Raw genomic sequence first — 17,892 nt, 5'->3', positions numbered from 1 at the left:
CCGGCGGCGGCGGCGGCAGGAAAAAGAAGCAGCAGCCGCGACCAGGCCCGGGAGAAGCCCCACAGGGAAGGCGGCGGCGGCTGGGCCCCCGCGGGGCTTTGCTCATGCCGCGGCTCCGCATGTGCCTGTGCGTCTCCGGGACGCGGTTTCGGCGCGCGCGCGGAGCCCCCGGAGCCGGCGGAGGCGGCGTTATGCCCCGCGGACGCCGCTAGGATGAGCTGCAAGCGGCCGGCGGCCAAGCCCCAGCTGCGGAGGTCCTTCAGCGAGCAGCTACGGGACTCGACGGCCAAAGCCTGGGATTTACTCTGGAAGAACGTCCGCGAGAGGCGCCTGGCAGGTCAGTCCGGCGCGCGTCCGCCCTTGCAAGCCCTGGCACCTCAAGGGGAAAAGAGGTGCAATGCGCTCCGGGGACCCCTCAGACAGACAGCCCGCCTGCTCTGCGCTTGCCACGATGCCAGGCGGCGGCAGCGGCAACAACTCCACACTTGCTCGACTTCCGAGCGAGCGCGCCAAGTTTTGCTCTCTCTGTCTCTTTGAACACCGTTCGGGGTTTTTTTGGTTTTTGTTTTTGCATTTCCCGCCTCTGCGCTCCGAATGATAAGCTCGCCTTGGCCAGATTCCTTTCTGCCTTCTATCTGCAGGAGAACAATTCAGAAGAGACACTTTTCCAGTGAAGGTTCTGCAGATAGAAAGCAGAAGAAACCTTGCCAAAAAATAAAAAAGAGGAGGCTTTTCATTGGACTCACGCTCCCGCATCTCTCTGGGGACTTGGGTTTGTACATCAAAACTCTGTTGGTGCAGTATTGATGTAAGAGCTTAGTTAGGACCAGGATGTGTTATACAGTACTGAGGCATTGTCGAGGCTGGGACGAAAGAGCAGCTTCTTGGGGGGGTGGGTATATGCGTACCATTATAGAAAAACAGATTGTCAGTTATTATCCATGCCACCCTGGTTGGGGGGGGGACATTTGTTGTTTTCTGATTCTTGGACGGTTCCTCCCTGAACATCGTGCTGTGCCTTGAGATCTGTGCGCTGTGTGTGACTTTGTAATGTGCCACAGGGACCTTGTCCTTCAAGAGGGCTGCACGCTGCGCAGCGGAGCTCTGTGCAATAAAGTGGATTGGTGCTCTGTGCCAGAATCTCGGTGTTTTAAAAATAGGTCTCATTGGGAGCACAGACCGGGGTGGACCAATTTTCTGATTCTGGACACAGTTTGGTGCAGTTGTGAGCTATTCTTGCCTGCATTGCTCTGAAGCATGTGCTAGGGTTTGTATGCACCACACAACTATTTCTGCATCCCATGCAGCACAATCCCTAAGCAGGCTTAGTTAGATGCACTCCCCCACTGAGTCCAATTGGACTTTTATCCCTCTCTAGTAAGGTGGTGTACGGGCTCCAGCCTGTTCCCACTGCTGGTTGGGGAAGCAGTGTTTGTATGGCATTAGCATCAATCCACATCTATTCTGTTCTTAGGAAATCCTGCATTTTGATGTGTTTCCCCCCAGCAAACCACTTTCGATCTGAATTGAGAATAAGAATGACCTAGCTGTATAATGTGTACGCAGCCTAATTGCGTTTGATAATTTCATCCTGGCTGCCCTTCCAGTTGGTGTGCGCACTGAAGTGGATTAACTTAACTTCCTGATAAGCGAGACATCGCGATCTATGACTTTATGTACTTACGTGTCTAAAACAGAATTCATTTGTCTTTCTCCATATATATGGTTGTGTGAAAGGTGTACAACAGGAACTTCCAGCTTTCCCCTCAGCTTCCCTTTTCCCTTTGAGGTCAATGCTCTATGTGATCCACTCCATCCCAGCCCCTCCATTCCCCTGAGGCCATGCAACCACTTCTCTCTGACTCTGACTATACTGCAAGACTCTTGCTAAGTCTCTCCACCCACACCCCAGCCTTCATCTCTATGCTGCATTTAGTTAGAAGGTTTCTTGACCTTCACTCTGCCCAGGGTGTTCAGCTGTATACCATGACCAGAATGTCTGTATACAGAGTATAGGCTGTGCTGTGGTTGCACATGCATGCTCACACATGGTCGCTGTAGCACATTGTGGAATGTGTTTGTTCAGGAGCAATCTCTGTGTGGCCACAGTAGCTAGGTGTAAATTCCTACAAGAGAGCTTCTTTATATACAGTATCTGTGAAACGTGCAGCTGGCCCTTTCCAGTGTGTTTTCCTAAGCTATTTTTAAATACGTTGCTTGGTTCACAATCATGCGTCCCCAGGGCAGCTTTCTAGCGGTCCCTACCCCTCACCCCAGCCTGCAGCTGAAGTGCTTTTCCTGCCTTCTCCAGTGTTGTGAGCTTCTATCTTTACCATCTTCTCAATTATTGATCTCCCATTTCATTTCAGATTAGCAAACCAGGCAGTAGGGAAAGGAGCTGCTCCTGAAAAGCACCTCCTGTGACCACAGAGGAGCAAGGAATGTTTGCCCCCCTCCCTGCCGTGTTTAGTTGGTTGCAATGTTTGGCTGGCAGAAGTGCCAAGATGCTCTCAGCTCACTGTGTTCCTACCTGGAACTTTTGGCAAGCTTGTGCGGCACTTTCTGCACTCAACCAAAAGCATGTGAAGCACACAGAGAGGATATAAACGCCTTCTGTTTCGCTGCTGCCACCGCCGCCACTGCTGCCCTGCCTCAGAGATTCCCACTTTGTGTTGAGGAATGCGCAAGTAGCTCTAGTACATGAGTGATCTTCTGTGATGTAAACATTCAGGAACAAGGGAAAGCAGTGGTCAGGTGTGGGGTAAGAGATCAAAGTGCTTCCTGAGTCTTGGGACCCGCATAGTCTTTACAGTCTCTTTTCTGTGGAAAAAAAACAAAAAACCCCAGCCAAAGTGTGCCCTTTCCTTGATGACCAGAGTAGAGATAGAGTAGGAATAGAGGGCTTGTCTTCAGATATTGTTGGATTCCAGTTCTACCCGGCATAGCCAATGATCTTGTACAATGGGAGTTGTGGTCCAGCAACATGTGCAGGGCCACAGGTTTCCCATCCCTGCTTAGAGACCCTAATGGTCTATAGAAGGATGGAGCTAGAATTTCACTTTCTGCTCTGTTTATGTATCAAAAGTAAGGGTTTTCTAAAGTTAGCATTCTTTGTGAGTACATGAAATGTACTTCTTCCTGTCCTGTTTTGTGTGTGGCATCATTGCGCCAGGAGGCAGTATCAGTAAAACATATTATTTATCTACCATGTGTACACACAGAATCAGAGCCAAACAGGGATGGGTGAGTTGTATTCTCTACCATTTGAGCTGATGGGCTTTTAGTTTTAATGGTTCAGTTTCCCATAGTCCTGTGTTGTGTATGAACATAGCCCATGCCTCCTCCTTTTGTCTTTCTCGTCCCCAGGAAAAAGATGAGTAAGAGCTGCCAAGAAAACAAATCTCTATACACTTACCTTTTTGGCATGGATGCTGCTTTCATGTGGGCACGTCTCATGCTGCAACAGCCTCTTTTGAAACAGGAAACCATTTGGGTAGGTGGATGACATGCTTGCTATGCATGCCACTGTCTACTCAGATACTTTTGCTTGGGAGGTAAAGGCAACATTCATCTGTTTCATGAGGCATGTCCATGTGTGAGTACCGATCACGGCACACTAACAATATAAGAATTGTAAACTCTATAAATCAGAGGGGTGGTCAGATGTTTTCTTGATTACAAAATGGCAGTGGGGAACCTATGGCCCTCCAGATGTTGTTGAACTTCAACTCTCCCATCACCACCAGACAGCATGGCCAATGGCCAGGGATGATGGAAGCTGTAGTTCAGCCACATCTAGAGGACCACAAGGTTTTTCACCCATCTTAGAAAGCATCAATATGAGAGATTTGGAAAAGTCCTTGATCTCAGGAGGTATTTTATACTTTTCAGAGAATGAGTAGTTTTGTCAGGAGATTTACACATATCATTTTAGGCTAAATGTAAACATTATCTCCTGCATTGTCCTCAGTAGTTATATCTGTAGCTATGTATCTGTAATTGTTGGACTTTGCATGGCAGCTTGTGGTCATGTTCCAAGTTCAAATAACCTCAACTCTGTTAAAATGCCAAGTCAGCTCTTATTACATGTAGCAACAACCTTGTGCCTGATCTACTGTATAATAACCAAATAATTATCTACAAACTGACACATGATGTGCACACATATCATTCGGGAGAACATTTTATGATTTCTCATAAGAATGTCAGTTTAAAACCCCTTTCAAGAAGGAGGAAAACCTCACTAACATTTGTAAACAAATGGTGAAAAATCTTGTTTTAGACACTAAGTACTCCTCACTTCATATGTGATTGGGACAGACAACTGAGTTTAAACAAGAAGTCTGCCTCTATTGTGTGTAGTGGCAGCCAATGGAAGTTGAGACTCCCAGGTAGTTGCACTGTTGAGCCAGTTTGAAGCTAGTCAGGAACTAAGAAACCCCTGAAGGAAAGGTGAAAGGTTTGTTTGCTCTCCAAGAGCCTCCTACTTCAGCTGCATGATGGTAGCAGCTGTCTGTAGCTGCTGACATAGTGGGAGCCTGTGGGAGCCACCAGTAAACATAGGGAACAGTTTACAGTCTTCATTGCACTTGACAGTTTCCCGTTACTTATTCTTAATCAGAACAGCCATATCTCTTTTGGTATATAATGCAACAACAACAAAATTAAAGTGCATGCCAGCTGCCATTTCCTGTGAAGCAAATTTTCTTGACTAACTACTATTCGGCTGCAGGCAAGTCCTTGAATAAATTCTAGATTAATAATGATTAAGTAAGGGTTTTTGGCTAAGGGGGTTGAAGTACTGAAGTCCTAAACTTATAAAACCTTCTGCTGTTTTGTTTACTGCCCGGGGCTCCTTCGGGACGCAGAGTGGGATAAAAACCTAATAAATAATAATGAAACACTATAATTTAAACTTCTATCTCTACCAATAGGCTGGTGATCTTGTAGGACAGCTGATGCTTATCTAGTTAACCATGCAATCCTATATATGTTCATTCAGAAGTACAGTGGTACCTCGCAAGATGAATGCCTCGCAAGACAAAAAACTCGCTAGACGAAAGGGTTTTTTGTTTTTTGAGCTGCTTCGCAAGACGATTTTCCCTATGGGCTTGCTTCGCAAGACGGAAACGTCTTGCAAGTTTGTTTCCTTTTTCTTAACACCGTTAATACAGTTGCGACTTGACTTCGAGGAGCAACTCATAGAACGCGGTGTGGTAGCCTTTTTTGAGGTTTTTAAAGACTTTGGTATTTTTGAAACTTTTCCAAAACTTTCCCAACACCGTGCTTCGCAAGACGAAAAAATCGCAAGACGACAAAACTCGCGGAACGAATTAATTTCGTCTTGTTAGGCACCACTGTAAGTCTAAAGGCATTCAGCGTGACTTATTCCCAGCTAAATGTGTATAGGATTGCAGCCTGAAATGATTAATTTGACAAGATAGCAAAATTGTGCACGCAAGATGGGGAAAAAGAGTGCAAAATATATTCTGTCGTACCTAAGTGACTTTTCAGCTTTTTGCCTTTGTATTTTATGTCCAGCTTAATTTGTGTGCTTTAGTCACGGCCTCTACAAATGCAGCCCAAAGCCTTGTATCCTCTACTTCATTCTAACATTTCTTAATAAAAAAAAGCATGGTCTAAATATATTATTGTGTTCTGGAATGCTATCAGCTGCTCATCCTTCATACTTGTATGTTGAACAGTTGCCCAACATTTAATTATTTATTTTTTTAAAAAAGCTTGATCTGTTATTCTCACCAAATCCTTGAGTGACAGTCAAATCAGCATCTCTTCATTGCAGACTTGAATTTGGCAGTGCAATCCCATACCAATCTACTCTTAAGATGACTTAAAGAAGTGTCTTCTTTCTGTCTGGCTTTCCTCTCTTTTGCATTTGAATATTTTCCAATATATTTTTACTATAAAAAGAATGAGTGGAATTCAACATAGCACTAAGGAGATCATTCCATCAGCACAGTCATGTCTCGCTTGCCCAAGAGAACCATCTCCTCTCTCCTCCCCCTATTCTAGGAGTTCTCTCAACCCTCCAGAATGAATCTGTGAGAGGTGGGAAGGAACACCCCATTGTGCTAGTGAGAGTCCTTGCACTGGCTTCTGCTAGTGGAATAGGGTAGATGAATCTGGAATAGGGTCGTTGACTCAAGCAAATAAACCATTATCTAAACTTCAAAGAGAACACCTGAAGTGGGAAAGATGAGGAGTAGCAATCAAGACCTATCAATTTTGGGTGGGTGGATGCTATCTGTTCACAACTCAGGACCACAATACCCCAAGGACCTCCTCTTTTCATATAAACCATCCCAGACTGTGTGTTCATCATCTGAGGCCCTTCTTTGCATTTATCCACGTGAGATCTGGAGGGTGGCAACAAAAGAACGGGCCTTTTCTGCAGTGGCTCCCTCTCTGTGGAATGTTTTCCCTAGGGAGGTGCAGCTGGTGTCTACATTACATATCTTTAAAGGTAAAGGGACCCCTGACCATTAGGTCCAGTCGTGGCCAACTCTGGGGCTGCGGCGCTCATCTCACTTTATTGGCCGAGGGCGCCAGCGTACAGCTTCCGGGTCATGTGGCCAGCATGACTAAGCCACTTCTGGCGAACCAGAGCAGCACACAGAAACACCGTTTACCTTCCCAGCAGAGCAGTACCTATTTATCTACTTGCACTTTGACGTGCTTTTGAACTGCTAGGTTGGCAGGAGCAGGGACTGAGCAACAGGAGCTCACCCCGTCACAGGGATTTAGGCACCAGGCAAAAACGTTTCTCTTTAACCAGGCCTCCTTTTAAATGTGTTTGTGGGAGAGGGGTTTATTGTTTCGTCCTTTTTTGTTTTAACTTTCCCTTGTATTTTTATCTTGTGAACTGCCCTGAGATCTTTCGATGAAGTGTCTCCACAACATTTACACCTCACATCAGGTCTTGGACTTCACTTAAGATTAAGTCCAGGGTTACTGCCCCCCTGGTCCGTTTCACGACCAACTTTTCTAGAGCATAGTCATTTAGTACATCTAGAAAAGTTATCTCTTTGTCACCGTGACTGGAACATGCTTGTATCTCATATTTGCTTGAGAGTTATTGAACTCACTCACTACTATAACACTTCCTCCTTTGGGTGTTTCCTTGATTTCATTCTCTGGCTCAAGATCATCCTGTGCAGTTTGCTCAGGTGGATGAGAGTATATCCCCAGTACTAAATTACTCTTGGGGCCTGGATGAATCTTTTGGAATGTCTAGTTTGCTGGACTCATATTCTCTTCAATGTACAGAGCAACAGTACTGTACCTCCAGGAAATGCTTTCTACGATACGATACGATACGATACGATATGATAATCTTTATTGTCATTGTCCCATACAGAACGATGAAATTGAAAATCTACATCAGACATTCAGAAACCAACAAGCCTGCTATCCCAGCTATCCCAGCCTGGTTAGCCCCCTAAAAACTCTGGTACCCCATAATTAAATACAATATACTCCCATAGAGACTACCTTACACTACGTATAAAACCAAAATCGCATTTGAATAGAAACTGTTTCTCAGGCGGCTAGTCCTAGTCTTTATAACCCTGTACCCTGGACCATAAAGAAGGCTGATCGCCGAAGAATTGATGCTTTTGAATTATGGTGCTGGAGGAGACCCTTGAGAGTCCCATGGACTGCAAGAAGATCAAACCTATCCATTCTTAAGGAAAAAAGTGCTCACTGGAAGGACAGATCCTGAAGCTGATGCTCCAATACTTTGAGAAGGGAAGACTCCCTGGAAAAGACCCTGATGTTGTGAAAGATTGAGGGCACAAGGAGAAGGGGACGACAGAGAACGAGATAGTTGGACAGTGTTCTTGAAGCTACCAGCATGAGTTTGACCAAACTGCGGGAGGCAGTGGAAGACAGGAGTGCCTGGCGTGCTCTGGTCCACAGGGTCACGAAGAGTCAGAGACGACTAAACGACTAAACAACAACAACCTTCTTCCAGAAGGCAAAAGCTGAAAGAGATCATTTCCGGGGTGCGCACTATTCTGCACTATCTCTGCAGCTTTCTTATGGCACCTGAAAGCGTAGATTTCCTGTCCTTCCTGTAAAGTTTGTATTCGAAGATAACTGTGTCCCACTGGTTATCCATTTCATCAGGTTTCCATTCTGCCCACTATATTTATGCTCTCCTCTAAAAGCACTGCAGCTTGCCTATCTTGGCTCAGAGACTTTTAGCATATAAAAACCTATACAAAGTGTCTCTCTCCAAAGGCCATTGGCATGTGTGTCTTACCCTACGGTGCTTTGGAGGGGTCTTCCATGTTCAGAAACCAAGAGACGTTAATAATTTTATCAGCAGAGTGCTGCATAGACAAGAGGGGAAAGAAGAGACTGGGAGGAGATCTGATAGCCATTTCCAAATATCTCAAAAGCTGTCAAATGGAAGATGGAGCAAGCTTGTTTTCTCCTGCTCTGGAGGGTTGGACTTAAACCAATGGCTTCAAGTTACAAGAAAGGAGATTCCAACAACATCAGGAAAAACTTTTAGACAATAAGAGCTGTTCAACAGTGGAACTGTCTCCCTTTGGGGGGTTGTGGACTCTCCTTCCTTGGAGGTTCTTAAGCAGAGGTTGAATGGTCATCTGTCATGCTTTAGCTGAGATTCCTGCATTGCTGGGGGTTGGACTAGATCATACAATTCTATGATTTCAGGTAAACACAATCAAATATAGAAATATAGAATTATATTTCTATAGAAATATAGAAATATAAATAAGTCTAGCTAGGCTTTGAAAACCCATCTTGGGCATCAGCTACAGTTAAGAACAGAAGCTATTTTCTCAATAAAACCTCATACTTTGGATTGGATGCTACTTTTAATTGATTGGAATGTGATTTTATCTATAATCAGACGCTCCCAAATTTTATTAGGCTGGTTTCTGATAAAGACAAAACTGGCATTGAAAGCAGTGAAGCACTGGAACAAAACATGTATTATGAATTGCTGTGACATCAGTGCGCTAGGAAGTCAGTTGGGCTCTATTTGGTATGAGTGTGATTAGGTTACAAGAGATCTTCTGAATTCCACCCAGACCAGGTTTTTAAACCACCTAATCAGGAATGTGACTATCTTTGTGGAACAGACTCTTTTTTGTGTTCCAGCTTCCAAGATACTCTTGCTTGGGCAAAGGAACCGCCTGTGGTTATCCTGATCACGTTTGTTGCTTTTGAAATGGTGTTAACACTGTTCATATTTGCTATTCCTAGAGTACAGAGGTGGAGTGTTTAAAACAGTTTCTGATTGGTATGGCATGACATACAGTTGATTTCTACTGCTATGACAAGACTGTCAATGAATTGTGAGATAGCATTCTCCTAAATAGAATATTTAAATGAATTAGAATAATAGCATTCATAAAGGAGTTATAAGACCAATAGATTTCCATTGGCATTTCCAACTAGTAAGACGCTATTCCAATAGGAATGAATATAATATATATAATATAATATAATTTATTATTTATACCCCGCCCATGTGGCTGGGTTTTCCCAGCCACTCTGGGCAGCTTCCAAGAGAATTTTAAAATACAATAGTTTTATAACTCAACTGAAAAATCTTACATAGAGCTAATGTACATTAGTTTGCAAGAAATATAATCAGTAGGGTTTATATATACATTTAGTGCAATGCATTCATGACAAATTGACTTTGTTACATGTATTTGCTTTGATTTCAACTAATAGGAACACTATTATTTTGATATCTCTTTCATAACTAAGCTTTTTCTGTCAATTCAGATAACCCAGTATTAAACAATCCACATATAAACTGAATATTTCACAGTAGAGCCCATTTTTTAAAAAGGATGTGGGAACTCTGTGTACCCAAAACATGCTATTTATCATCATGAACTTTGTGTATATCCCCTCCTACATACCACAGTCAATTACAGCCACATGTTTCCAAGAAGCAAAGCAAGGATATTATGATCTGTTTTCCTCTTGGTTGGCTGGGGAATTAGAAGGGCTACTAGTTCTGATTAACTTCAATGGTTATTTTAATGTGTGAAATCATTGTCTCAGCAATGGAAAAAAAGAGACCCTCTTTGTCAAAGAGAAGTCTTCTGAAAGAGTCTCATTATATAATCTCTGGTACTTCTGGGAAGAAAAAGATTACTTATCATTAGTCCTTTCATGCGGACAGCCAGAGAATTTCTGTGGGAGGTTCGGTCCTATAAGAATTGTGGTGATCGCAAAAAGGTCAGTGATTAATAACATGCCATGGATACTTACATACATGACGTGACAAGCTCTTGCTAAAAGGAATTGTACCCACTTCTCATATCTACATTCCAGCAAAGATACTGAGAAACAGAGGAGAGTTCCAAAGAAGTTAAGGAGGAGCCGAATGCATTAAAATGAGGAACAGTGTATGTGTGAACTGGGCAGTGCAGAGTGTGTTGGAATTCTGCCTGGGTCAGAGGAATGTGCCACAAGCAGGCACCGGCAGATATTCCTGTCGACCTCCCCGCGTCTCCCAACCTCTGCTGATAAGCAGGCGAGGTCCGGCGATTCTTCTCAGATGTATGAGAGGAACACACCGTTCTTCCTCTCTCCCCTTTGGTGTCCCCAGGGAGGGGAAAGAAGCAGACAGAAAACTATTTACATCATTTATTTCTGCCTCTTACATCAGTACAGAGAATCATGTCTGCACTCAACAACAGCAAGGAGAAACTCCTCCCAAGTACATCCAGTACGGGTCATATGACACACACACACTGAGCTAACATCCGGTGCTCAGTACAGAATGGACTGCCCCTTTGTTCCCATGGCAACAGTCACAAACATCCTGTCTGGCTTTCCAGCCACAAGCAGCTGGCTGAGCTGCTAGAGCCTTTGCTTGCTGCAGCATTGGTGCTTTATGGTAACATACTCCCCCTAAAGTATCAATGTGTGCTGCGAGCAAAGCGTCATCCAGAGAAGAAAACAAACAGTTGTTATATTTATAACATTCCCCTGTTGTTTCAGTTCCACCCTTGGAACTACCCGCCACTGGTTTAACCAATGTACCTCTCTGGTTGTGTGACTTCGCATTACCTCGGTTAACAACTCTCTGTTGTGCCTTTGTCTCTGACTCAGACACAGCTTCAATCTGTCCTTGGTCGTTTACAATAGCAACATATGCAAGGTTAGCAAACTCTTTTGAATACCTCTTGGGTGGTACACCCTTCGTTGCTCTCTCAGACCTACGTAAGAGGTTCTGATCCTCTGTGCTCACTGGTTCAACCTTTGGACTCTGTTGAGAACCAGTAGCAATCAGTGGTTCTTCCTTCACCTGTGAAGGTCTATCCATTGTGTGAGATTTCCTCTCAATGACTGTGACAACTGAGCTGTCTGAGCTATCGCTGTCATCATCATCAGTACCACTGTAATCTGTGACATCAGAAAAATCATCATCATCATCTGAATCGTCACCTGTGGGAAATGTTTGTACTACAACCCGCTCTTGCTCTGGAGCACTCTCTAGGAACTTTGTGAGAATCACCTGACCAGATTCAGACAAAATTACTCTGTAGAGACCCTTTTCATAACCCACAAAAATGCCTCTGGCATTCTTTACTCCACCTGGAGCTTCTGTTCTCACTTGAGACCCGAAAACCTTAAAATAGGCAACAGAAGGTTTTCTATTGAACAGCTTCTCAAAAGGAGAACATCCCAACTCTGTTGAGACTTTTCTCAGCCACACATGAAGATAGGACGCTAGCGATTCGGCCCAATATTCATGTGGCAAATGTGAACTCAGCAATTGCGCATTCATCCCCTTTTGCAATTCTTTGTTCACTTTTACACAGACCCCCCTGTTCCACGCTTCTTGCGAGACTGCCACTTTGTGGTCTATCCCTTTTCCATCCAGGAACTTCTGAAACTTCTGTAACAGAAAAATTTGCTTCTCATCTGTGAAAAGACAATCAATGTTAGCATCATGCATACTTTTAACCTTGTCACAAAACTCCTGAAACTTTTCTAAAGTTTCTTGCGGTTTCTCCATCATATAAACCCAAGAATAATTTGTGAAACAATCCACACACAAAAGGTAATATCGTGCACTGCCTCTAGATGGTTCTAGAGGACCAATCACATCAGCATACACCCGCTGAAATGCTCTGTCGACCTTCTTGGTCTTAGTCACCTTCCTGGTGCTTCCACTGGTCACACCTGCAATAGAGATTTCGTTAGAAACAGAAGAATTACATTTCATGTAATCACTTTGATCAAAAGTCAACAAATACAGTCCATCTTTCTCTTTGGCAGTAAGAAACAGTTCTCCATCTTTGTAGATCTTGCAGCTTTTAGCATCATAGGACAGTTTCAGTCCTTTCTTTGCAATCTGTGACACGCTCAGCAGATTAAATCTCAGTTCTGGAACCAGGTAAACATTGCTTATAGTCAAGTTCAGACTCTCAAGATACACAGTCCCAATTCCGGTTGCTTCCAACTCCTGACCGTTGGCCTGTTTCACAGTGAAGCTTTGCTTCTTCAACGTCGAAAATAGTCCTCTGTGCGGGCACATATGAACCGTGGCGCCCGTGTCAATTATGAACGAGTTCCCAACATCTGGCGTGGTTCCTTTCGCCATCATAGCCTTTGCAGGTTTCACCTGGCACTTGGTACGGCTTTTGCCTGACGCCTGAGGCTTCGTAGAGCTGCTCTTTGCTCCTCTTGACTGGCGCGGCTTCTTACAGTTTCGCTGTAGATGCCCAGTCTGTCCACAATTGTAGCATCGGACAGCACTCAATGCTACACCATGCTCTCCAGTAGCATCAGCAGTGGGGGAATTAGAACTCTGTTCTTCCCTCCCCCTGTCTTTTTCTTCCAGTGCAGCAAGTCTGTCGTGTTCATTCAGGACCACAGCACAAACTCTCTCCGCGGTCAGCTGCGCGGCCGGTAGGGAACCAAGCTGACTGGCAACAACCTTGTAGGTGCGGCTAAGGCTGTTTATCATCATGAAGCAAAACACTTCCTCCTGAAGACGGAAATTGCGTTCCACCATCTGTTGACGCAGAAACTTCATTTCTGTCAGGTGCGCTTGAACATCTCCATCAGGCGCAAGTCTCAGATTGGTCAATTTCTCAAAATACAGCAACGCTGAAGAACCAGCATCTCTCTGATGCGTTGTACGCAGCGTGTCCCATACCTCTTTCGCATTTTCTAAGTGCTGAACATGCACCAACTGATCATCTGAGACACACAGAATTATAGCAGTCCTGGCCCTTACATTCTGTGACTCCCAACCTCCGGTTGGTGCTGCAGGGATGGGGTTTTCAATTACATCAAAAAGCCTCTGATTCTGCAGCAGGGCCTTCATCTTTACAGACCAAGATGAATAATTGTCATTGGTTAAGGAAGGTGGGCAAGGCAAACCTCCCCCTTTCTTGGCATCCATCTTGAAGCCAAGCCTCCAGCTCACAATGTCAAACAAACTGTGAAATCCAACAGTTGTTTTTTCCTTTCTCACGCAGCAAAACTGCAAGTTGTTTGTGCTTTTTGCACCTGGCAGCTAAACTCAGGCTGCTATTGAAAAGTCCCTTCCAAGAGCACGTAAACTTGTAGCCGAAACATTCTCTGATTTTGTTTCGCTTTCCCAGGCTTACACGCAGAGTCCAGCCCCTTTGCCAGTAACTTTCCAACTTTCCGTTACCTAGCAACAATGCATTTCAATGAGACATCTTATCTACCACAAATATTTGTGGAATGCAGGCTTCAGCCTTCAAGCTGCAGGCCTCTTCTCCCGGAGCTCTTGTTTTCTTTGAAACGCAGCTCCGTGAACCAGGGAATTAATCTTCCTGCGTTCACACTTTTAGCCCGAAATGCAGCATACCTTGAACTTTGTTGCTCTGGAAAACACCTCTTCTTTCCATCAGCTGTCTGTGGAGCCTCTGGCTGCTTTCAGACGCTTCTCTTCCTCCTTGGAGCAGAGGAGGACAATCCACCAGCCTCTCATGCAGATGTCCGATGAAACGTAACCATCCGAAGGCTGCCACTGTTGGAATTCTGCCTGGGTCAGAGGAATGTGCCACAAGCAGGCACCGGCAGATATTCCTGTCGACCTCCCCGCGTCTCCCAACCTCTGCTGATAAGCAGGCGAGGTCCGGCGATTCTTCTCAGATGTATGAGAGGAACACACCGTTCTTCCTCTCTCCCCTTTGGTGTCCCCAGGGAGGGGAAAGAAGCAGACAGAAAACTATTTACATCATTTATTTCTGCCTCTTACATCAGTACAGAGAATCATGTCTGCACTCAACAACAGCAAGGAGAAACTCCTCCCAAGTACATCCAGTACGGGTCATATGACACACACACACTGAGCTAACATCCGGTGCTCAGTACAGAATGGACTGCCCCTTTGTTCCCATGGCAACAGTCACAAACATCCTGTCTGGCTTTCCAGCCACAAGCAGCTGGCTGAGCTGCTAGAGCCTTTGCTTGCTGCAGCATTGGTGCTTTATGGTAACAGAGTGAAGGGTACTGGACCTTTAAAGCTCATTCTAAGCACCTTCTTCCCCTCAAAGAATTCTGGGCACTGTAGTTTATCCCTCATAGACTTACAATTCCCAACAACCCCTTAACAGTACCCAGAATTCTTTGAGGAAGGAGGTGTACTTCAAATGTGCTGTAAAGGTATAGCCTGTATGCAGGAAGTGCCAGGACTCTGACAGGATGCTGGAGTTGCCCTACCTCATTCCCAAAGCTGGGCAGGCATCACGCCTCCCTCCCTAAGCTGGACAGAAGTTTCCCAGGCTTTGAGAAGGAGGTGCCAGGGTGTCATGTGAGACTAGCCTAGACCCCCTGGTGCAGGCATAGGCAAACTCGGCCCTCCAGATGTTTGAGACTACAGTTCCTATCATCCCTGACCACTGGTCCTCTTAGCTAGGGATGATGGGAGTTGTAGTCCCAAAACATCTGGAGGGCCAAGTTTGCCTATGCCTGCCCTAGTCCAATGACAGCACACCACTGGTTCAAATTTCCACTCATCCATTAAGCTCATTGGGTGATCTTGGGCTAGTTACCAACCCCTTAGTGTAACTCTCAGCCAATCCCAGGGTTATTGTGAAGATACGGAAAGAAGGAGTACAGTGGTACCGGGTTACAGACGCTTCAGGTTACAGATGCTTCAGGTTACAGACTCCGCTAACCCAGAAATAGTACCTCGGGTTAAGAACTTTGCTTCATGATGAGAACAGAAATTGCGCTGCGGCGGCGCGGCGGCAGCAGGACGCCCCATTAGCTAAAGTGGTACCTCAGGTTAAGAACAGTTTCACATTAAGAACGGACCTCCAGAACGAATTAAGTTCTTAACCCGAGATACCACCGTACTGAGATTGTCACCTTGAGCCCATTGGAGGAAAGGTGAGATACAAATTTAAGAACAAAAGAAAAGAAAAATGTCACTAGGAATTGATGGTTGACTTAAATTGCAAATCTAGATACATTAACTTAGAAGCCTTATTGATTGTAATAGAAATTATTTCCAAGCAAGTGCGCTTGGGATCTCAGGTTATTATTATTTTTAGGAGCAAAAATGAAAGCATATATAGAATTATTATCTCAGATATGCTTTCCTTGACATCTGGAAGCTAAATATAAGGTGGTGGGAATGTGTAGTAGTGCAAAAGGGATTGTGGTTGTCTGGTTTTGAACAATACTCATGATGTTTTTCATACCAAAATTTCTTACTAATTATTTTGAATGTAGCATATGTTACTATATTTTCAGTCCAGGATACATGTACACACTGTTCACATTTGTTCTCCTATCTCAAACATACTTTCCTTATTCAGAATAGTTATATTTGCTTGCATTTGACTTCTAAACTACAAAACAATTGCTCCTTACAACATGTTCTGGAGATGTTTACTTACCCAAAATAAGCAGCTCACACCTTTAGGGCTAATATTGGCACAGAAGAAACTGTCTTATTCAGACAGACTATTTTTCCATTTAGGCCAGTATTGTCTACTCTGACTGGCAGAATCTTTCCAGGGTCTCATACAGAGATCATTTCCATCATCTGCTATCTTAAAAACTAACCAACCTTGAAACAACAGGGATTGAATTTGGAACTTTTAAAATATTTATAGTATTTGCTATATCACTGAATTGTGACCCATGCCTCATGTGTTTCAGCCTCTTGCCCAAAGATTTCAGTCTAAATACAGTGGTGTTGTGTTTGTGCTTAGCTTAACTACTTTTTTCTACTCGTCTATACAGTATTTTATGTTTCCTATATTTAAAGCTATTGGAGATTTGGGTGCAACTCAGCTTGCAAAAGAGTAGGGGTCTTGCATGAGTTAGATAGAGTTGTTGTTGTTGTTTAGTCGTTTAGTCGCGTCCGACTCTTCGTGACCCCATGGACCAGAGCACGCCAGGCACTTCTGTCTTCCACTGCCTCCCGCAGTTTGGTCAAACTCATGCTGGTAGCCTCGAGAACACTATCCAACCATCTCGTCCTCTGTCGTCCCCTTCTCCTTCTGCCCTCCATCTTTCCCAACATCAGGGTCTTTTCCAGGGAGTCTTCTCTTCTCATGTGGTGGCCAAAGTACTGGAGCCTCAGCTTCAGGATGTGTCCTTCCAGTGAGCACTCAGGGCTGATTTCCTTAAGAATGGATAGGTTTGATCTTCTTGCAGTCCATGGGACTCTCAAGAGTCTCCTCCAGCACCATAATTCAAAAGCATCAATTCTTCAACAATCAGCCTTCTTTATGGTCCAGCTCTCACTTCCATACATCACTACTGGGAAAACCATAGCTTTTACTATATGGACCTTTGTTGGCAAGGTGATGTCTCTACTTTTTAAGATGCTGTCTAGGTTTGTCATTGCTTTTCTCCCAAGAAGCAGGCGTCTTTTAATTTCCATGAAGGGGAAGATAGAGTTAGGAACCTCCAAATTCCCAGAGCATCATTGTATCTTCAACCTTGTATCTTCAACCTCTATATTTTGCGTATGTTAGACTGATATTCTCAGTTCGCACTCTGTTTTACAACTATCCTCTTTGCTTATGTGGTGACAAGCAGATATTGTGTGTGTTTCCATGTTTACACTATGCGGACAGGCTTAGCTCAGAAGCTAAACTATGGTTTCACAGGAAACATTGTCCACATGTTTGGGATTATAACAAGGCTCAGGGCTAACTATGGTTGAGTCTGCACTGTGCCTCAGAGCACTGTAAAGTATGGTGTGTAAATTAAATCTCTTTGCTAGATCTTCCATTGTGCTCCATGCATTTTCCCAACAGATTATCCATTCATGTTACCACCTTGTTCTTATGACTGGTGTACCACATAATTTCCTTGCAATCTGGATTGCTGTGAGGAATTCAGAGTATTGCGGAAGTTCAGTGAGCTATTGTGAGCTATTCTAAAAAAGGTTTCTGTCATGCCACATAATTAAACCAATTCTAGAATTATACGGTTTGGAGCAAGGCAAAAGCATCTATTTTGGATATTGGGAAGGTCACAGCTGGGAATGTGCCAGTTAATAGATTCAAACAGATGGATGTTGACAGGTCTGCGAACTGTTCACAAACCTTCTTTAACAAACATCTTGCAGCCCTCACTTCCCAGTTATGTTCTCTAATTCAAGTTTGGAGCTGCCTATATTAAAATGCAAGATGTGAGGTTGCAACCTTAGAAAAAGGTCCCTTGGGTGATGGAGAGTGTCACTCAAACCCAGTGGCGTAGCGTGGGTTGTCAGCACCCGGGGCAAGGCAAGTAATTTGCGCCCCCTAACCCGTGGATTTGCGCCCCCTAACCCCCAGATGTTGCGCCCGGTGCGGCCGGCCCCCCCTGCACCCCCCACGCTACGCCACTGCTCAAACCACAAGAAGAAATGCCCAGAGA

At 44.4% G+C, this 17,892-nt stretch overlaps 1 protein-coding gene across 2 annotated transcripts in view; it reads left to right on the top strand.

The window, feature by feature from the left end:
- Nucleotides 1-17,892, top strand: part of STARD13 (StAR related lipid transfer domain containing 13) — a 247,400-nt gene that overhangs the window by 101,264 nt on the left and 128,244 nt on the right. Inside the window, exon 1 of one of the 2 annotated variants that reach the window (XM_081004069.1) lies at nucleotides 102-337. The exons of the other annotated variant lie outside the window; for it this stretch is intronic. Coding sequence (XP_080860195.1) covers nucleotides 214-337 — 124 coding nt within the window. The 5' untranslated portion in view covers nucleotides 102-213. Of the gene's footprint in view, nucleotides 1-101; nucleotides 338-17,892 lie in introns of those variants that run through there. 2 annotated transcript variants of the gene reach the window in all.

The sequence above is a fragment of the Podarcis pityusensis genome (genome assembly GCF_964106645.2).
Source record: "Podarcis pityusensis genome assembly, chromosome: 4".
In the NCBI taxonomy this organism is placed as follows: domain Eukaryota; kingdom Metazoa; phylum Chordata; class Lepidosauria; order Squamata; family Lacertidae; genus Podarcis; species Podarcis pityusensis.
The sequence above is the reverse complement of the archived record's forward strand: the minus strand, read 5'-3'. Positions and strand labels throughout refer to the sequence as shown.